The 4,520-nt window shown below is 40.8% G+C and overlaps 1 protein-coding gene across 1 annotated transcript in view; it reads right to left on the bottom strand.

Annotated features, from left to right (window-relative positions):
• The window catches only part of mettl21ca (methyltransferase 21C, AARS1 lysine a), a 5,548-nt gene extending 1,931 nt beyond the window's left edge, over window positions 1-3,617 (bottom strand). The window contains exons 1-7 of the mRNA XM_016563090.1: window positions 3,515-3,617; window positions 2,966-3,090; window positions 2,388-2,505; window positions 1,577-2,299; window positions 1,352-1,506; window positions 1,017-1,140; window positions 318-941 (exon numbers count right to left, since the gene is read on the bottom strand). Of these exons, the coding sequence (XP_016418576.1) occupies window positions 318-941; window positions 1,017-1,140; window positions 1,352-1,506; window positions 1,577-2,299; window positions 2,388-2,505; window positions 2,966-3,090; window positions 3,515-3,617 (1,972 nt within the window). The remainder of the gene's footprint in view (window positions 1-317; window positions 942-1,016; window positions 1,141-1,351; window positions 1,507-1,576; window positions 2,300-2,387; window positions 2,506-2,965; window positions 3,091-3,514) is intronic.
• Window positions 3,618-4,520: the final 903 nt, after the last annotated feature.

The raw sequence follows: 4,520 nt of genomic DNA, 5'->3' as shown, positions 1-4,520 counted from the left end.
AAAGACATTCTAATCTTACTGGTTAACGATCGACTAATAAGCTTCGTTTGATGGTCAGGAAAATAAAAATGAACAAAATGCTGTCATTCTACAATTCTCCACCATATTTACTATGCTGCGCGCAGGTTCAGGTAACTCAAAAACTTGCGTACACGAGCTGAGACCAGACATGAGATTTGATCGTAGCCACCGCTCACATCCATATTGATAAATTCCAAGTTTTGCGTTGAAACGACCGTACGCCCAATTTTCTGTTGTACGTTCGTGTTGTAAATGAGGCCCATTGGCATTGGTCCTCTACAATTTGCAAACCTAACCTTCTTCCTCTTCCTCTGCAGATCTTACAAATTCCTGGAATCCTTTGTCTACTTGTTTCTCCTCCATCTTATTTTCTAAACTCTGAGTATCATCACACTCCAGATGTTCCACTTCTTCTGCATTGTTTCCTGTCTCGCTTGTAGAGTTTGGTTCCACAGCATCCTGTTTGCTTGACTCAAGGTTATCATTGTCCTCCTCTTCCTTGTTCATCTCTTGAACATGGTCACCTTCCTGCTCTGGTGTCTTGCTAGTTGCTACATAAATCCTCACATCATCCAGCTCTTCAAGGAGTGTAATTTCAAAATATCTAAGAAAGTTATTGATGAAGTCCAGATCCGAGGCATAGCGAACCTTGTTTGCCCAGACTAGAGTAGTTCCCGGCTGGCAGAAGTGACGCATAGTGACCAGCAGCTCGGCCAGGAAGTTGTGGTGATAGACCACATCAGTCGCCAACACGTAATCATACTGGTGTGTGGATCTGGAGAAGGTCTCATCCAGCTTGTGACCCCAGTAGAGTTCTGCTACCAGGGGCTCATGTCTCCGTCGGCCTCTCGTGTTCTTGTTGAGGTTGTATCTCAGATTACTTAGAATCTCGGGTAAATCCGTGGCTGTTAGTTTGGCACCTATAGAGCAATTTCAGTGATTATCTTGCAACATCGAAAACCAATTAGAATAAACCTGAATCTTATCACACTTACCCAATAACGTGATGACAACCGAAAGTAAGCCGGTTCCAGCCCCAAGTTCAAGAACTGATTTGTCGAGTAAATCAATGTGTTGGCGACCCTGCGGTGTTTCCAAGAATCGGCAAAGTGCAAGTGCCTATATGAAGGGAATACAAATTATATTTTAAAGGTGCACCATGTTTGTTTTGACTGTTCTTGACTGTTCTCTTGGACTTTATCCTGGCACCTATTTTCTTGAATGCAGCATCACACAGCTCTTTGGTTACTGATGCCATTATAGATATACTATGTTCACTTTTGCATTTGACTCTCATGATTCATTAATTCTGCAGCTTAAAGTGTCTCACCGCTGGCCATATAGTAGCACCGTAAGAATCGATGGACTCCTGAATTGTAATTTCCTGACCCAAAAAATTGTAAACTTCTTTCCCGGGTCTGTAGTAAAAAATTGGTGCCCATGATCTCTTGTACTCCTGTTGTTTATCATTTTCTGTGTTTCCTTCTAAAAGAAAAGACCAAGTCAGTCTCTAATTCATTAGATAAGCAACTGTGTTTTAGAATAAATCACTAACCTGATTTCTGCTCTACAAATGTTGAATCCATCTCACAGCAGCCTTCATTGTCTTCATCTCCACTATCCTCAGGTTCAGTTTCAAGGTTTGTGTTGTCCTCCTCATCTTTGATATTGTTCAAATTTCCATCCTCCAACTTTAATGTTTCCTCCTGGTTTTCCACATCAATATACCCTGTAGCCTGTTCTTCTCTAAATTGTACATCTTTCTTTTCATATTCTCGAACCTCGATCTTTCCTTCGTTCATCTCTTTCTTTGTCTTTTTATTGACTGTTTCATACTCATCCACTCCTTTCCTCGCAACCCCTTTAGTCTCTTCTGACATCACTAGTCTACTTTCTTCTCTCGTGGTGGCGGAGTAAATCTTGACCTCTCCGTTGTCTGCCAGCAGGGTGGTGTTGAACGTTTTTTTGAAGTTCTCCACAAACACCAGATCAGAATCAAAGCGGGCCTTGTTGGCCCATATGAGGGTTGTGCCCGGCTGGCAGAAGAAGCGCATAGTGACCAGTAATTCTGCTAGGTAGTCATGATGATAGACCACATCAGCTGCTAATATGTAGTCGTATCTGTAGACTGAATGAGGGAAGGTCTTATTGAGCTCACAATCCCATGAGAGCTCCGCCACCTGCGGCGTGTATCTGCAGCGGCCCCGTGTGTTTCTGGACAGGTTGCATCTCAGATTCCCGAGGACTTCAGGCAGGTCAGTTGCTGTCACCCAAGCACCTGGAGATGATTATACAGTTATGAAAACACATAACACAACCTTATGCTAATAACATGTTTGTGAATAATCCAAAACTTTAGTACTCACCCAACAGACTGGCCACGATGGACACAAGACCTGTGCCGGCTCCAATTTCTAGCACCGCTTTGTCAACAAGATCAACTGTTGCTTGATTGGACTCAAGGTATCGACACAGAGCCCGAGCCTAAATAATAATTCAGAAAATGCATCATGATTATGAATATCAGTGAGAAAACCAATGTAAAAATGGTTAAAGGTGAACTGTGCCATTAGTTGTTCCTCTGGAGGCATCAAATGTAGTTTTAAAAATAATGACCTGTCTCAGACTGGTTCCTCAAACACTCCTACCATGTGCCCATCCTCGTTTGCCATTGGTCAGTCAGTCAGATAGCTCTGCCCCAAACTCACATGATTGGTTGAGTCAGAAGTTGGCATTTCAAGTAACTCATTTAAACAGATCATTGTTGTGAAAGTGTCACAGAGTCATAGGATATCACTGTTCAGGAAGTCAAACTACCAATGACTGACTTACAGTTTCTCTGAACATGAAACTGACACACCAGAAAGAATTTCAACATCCGAACTAATGACACACTTCAGCTTATATACAGTATTTTGAATATGTAATGAACTAATTGTCTCACTGCTGGCCAGATGACAGAACCAAATGAATCGAGAGACTCCCAGATGCTGATCTCATGGCAGGCAAAATAATGGATCTCCTTTCTGGGCTCCCAGGATGCCTTACGCACACGGACTTCAGCTTCTGCTTAATATAACAAATGGAAAAACTGATGCATTCCTCAATAAAATCTTCACAGATGCAGTGCTTACAGTCAGAGATTAAAGGAATAGTTCACCCAAAAATGAAAATTTGCTGAAAATGTACTCAGGCCATCCAAGATGTAAATGAGTTTGTTTCTTCATCAGATTTTAAGAAACTTGCTCACCAATTGGGGATTATTGTGATGTTTTTATCAGCTGTTTGGACTGTTATTCTGACAGCACCCATTTACTGCATGTAATGTAATGCTAAATGTCTCCAAATCTGCTCCCATGAAGAACAAACTCATCTACATCTAGGATGGCCTGAGGGTGAGGACATTTTAGAACATTTCATTTTTTGGGTGAACTATTCCTTTAAAAGAAGGTGATCTTGAGATTATTTGCCAATACATATTTAAGTTATTTACCATCATGCTTTTCTTTGTCTTCATTTGTATCATCTTTCCCAGTGTTCACACTCCCCTCCGTCTCCACTGTGGCATCTCCATTTCCAGACTGAATGCAATCCATGATGATAATGTCTCAGTTCAAAAATGTCCAAATTTACCCTAAGCTAAGTCTTACTGTATTTCCTCAAATGCATTTTGCAGCTTCAGGAGAATTCAATGCAGTAACTGCATTTCACTGCACCTTCAGCTGGCTAAATCTCCAGAGGAGTCCATGTGTCTGCAGAGGTGAGCTTTACCTTGTTGTTTCTGCAACTGCATCCTCAGCCGTCACCCAGCAAGTTTATAGATGGGCATCGCGCAACACTCCAGTGTCACACTGGTATTGACTATATTTAGCTGGAGATTCATGAAGCAGTGGCACATCCACACAAACACTGAGAAATAGAGCATGATGTAGGAGATGGGGAATGAGCTTCTGCTGACACAAAATGAAGGTAAACTCTAAAGCCTTGAGATAATGGAGATCAACTGATACTATAAGTTGATCTGAGGAAGCTACGCAAGGAATTATGTGAGATACGACTCCATACGACCTATGTTTCTTATTATTCTTAAAGTATTTTACTTCTGGGTGAGTCTTGCAAAACCTGTCAAGAATATGTTTGGATCATACTTTACCCCAAAATGAGAATTCTTAGGGTAAACAAAATGCACACAATTAAGTAAACTGGCCCTCTCCAATAAAATATTGATAAATTAAGTATTTAAATGTAACAATTTATGCATCATATGTTATGCAGTGCTTTTCAAGGTAAATAAAATACACGCGATAAAAAAAATTGGCTTTTTAATGCAAAATGTACATCATTTTGTTGGTTTTGTGGTGCAATGTAATCTAAACATGTGGCATTTAACCTTTAATTTTTAGCCATTAATTCCATCCCTGTTGAGTCTAGGCAGCTGGTATGCCCTAAATTGATTCCACAGAAGGGAAACCCAATATAACACTCATTATATCTCTGGA

Source organism: Sinocyclocheilus rhinocerous, unplaced genomic scaffold, assembly GCF_001515625.1.
Source record: "Sinocyclocheilus rhinocerous isolate Xijiao unplaced genomic scaffold, SAMN03320098_v1.1 scaffold920, whole genome shotgun sequence".
NCBI classification, from domain to species: domain Eukaryota; kingdom Metazoa; phylum Chordata; class Actinopteri; order Cypriniformes; family Cyprinidae; genus Sinocyclocheilus; species Sinocyclocheilus rhinocerous.
The sequence above is the reverse complement of the archived record's forward strand: the minus strand, read 5'-3'. Positions and strand labels throughout refer to the sequence as shown.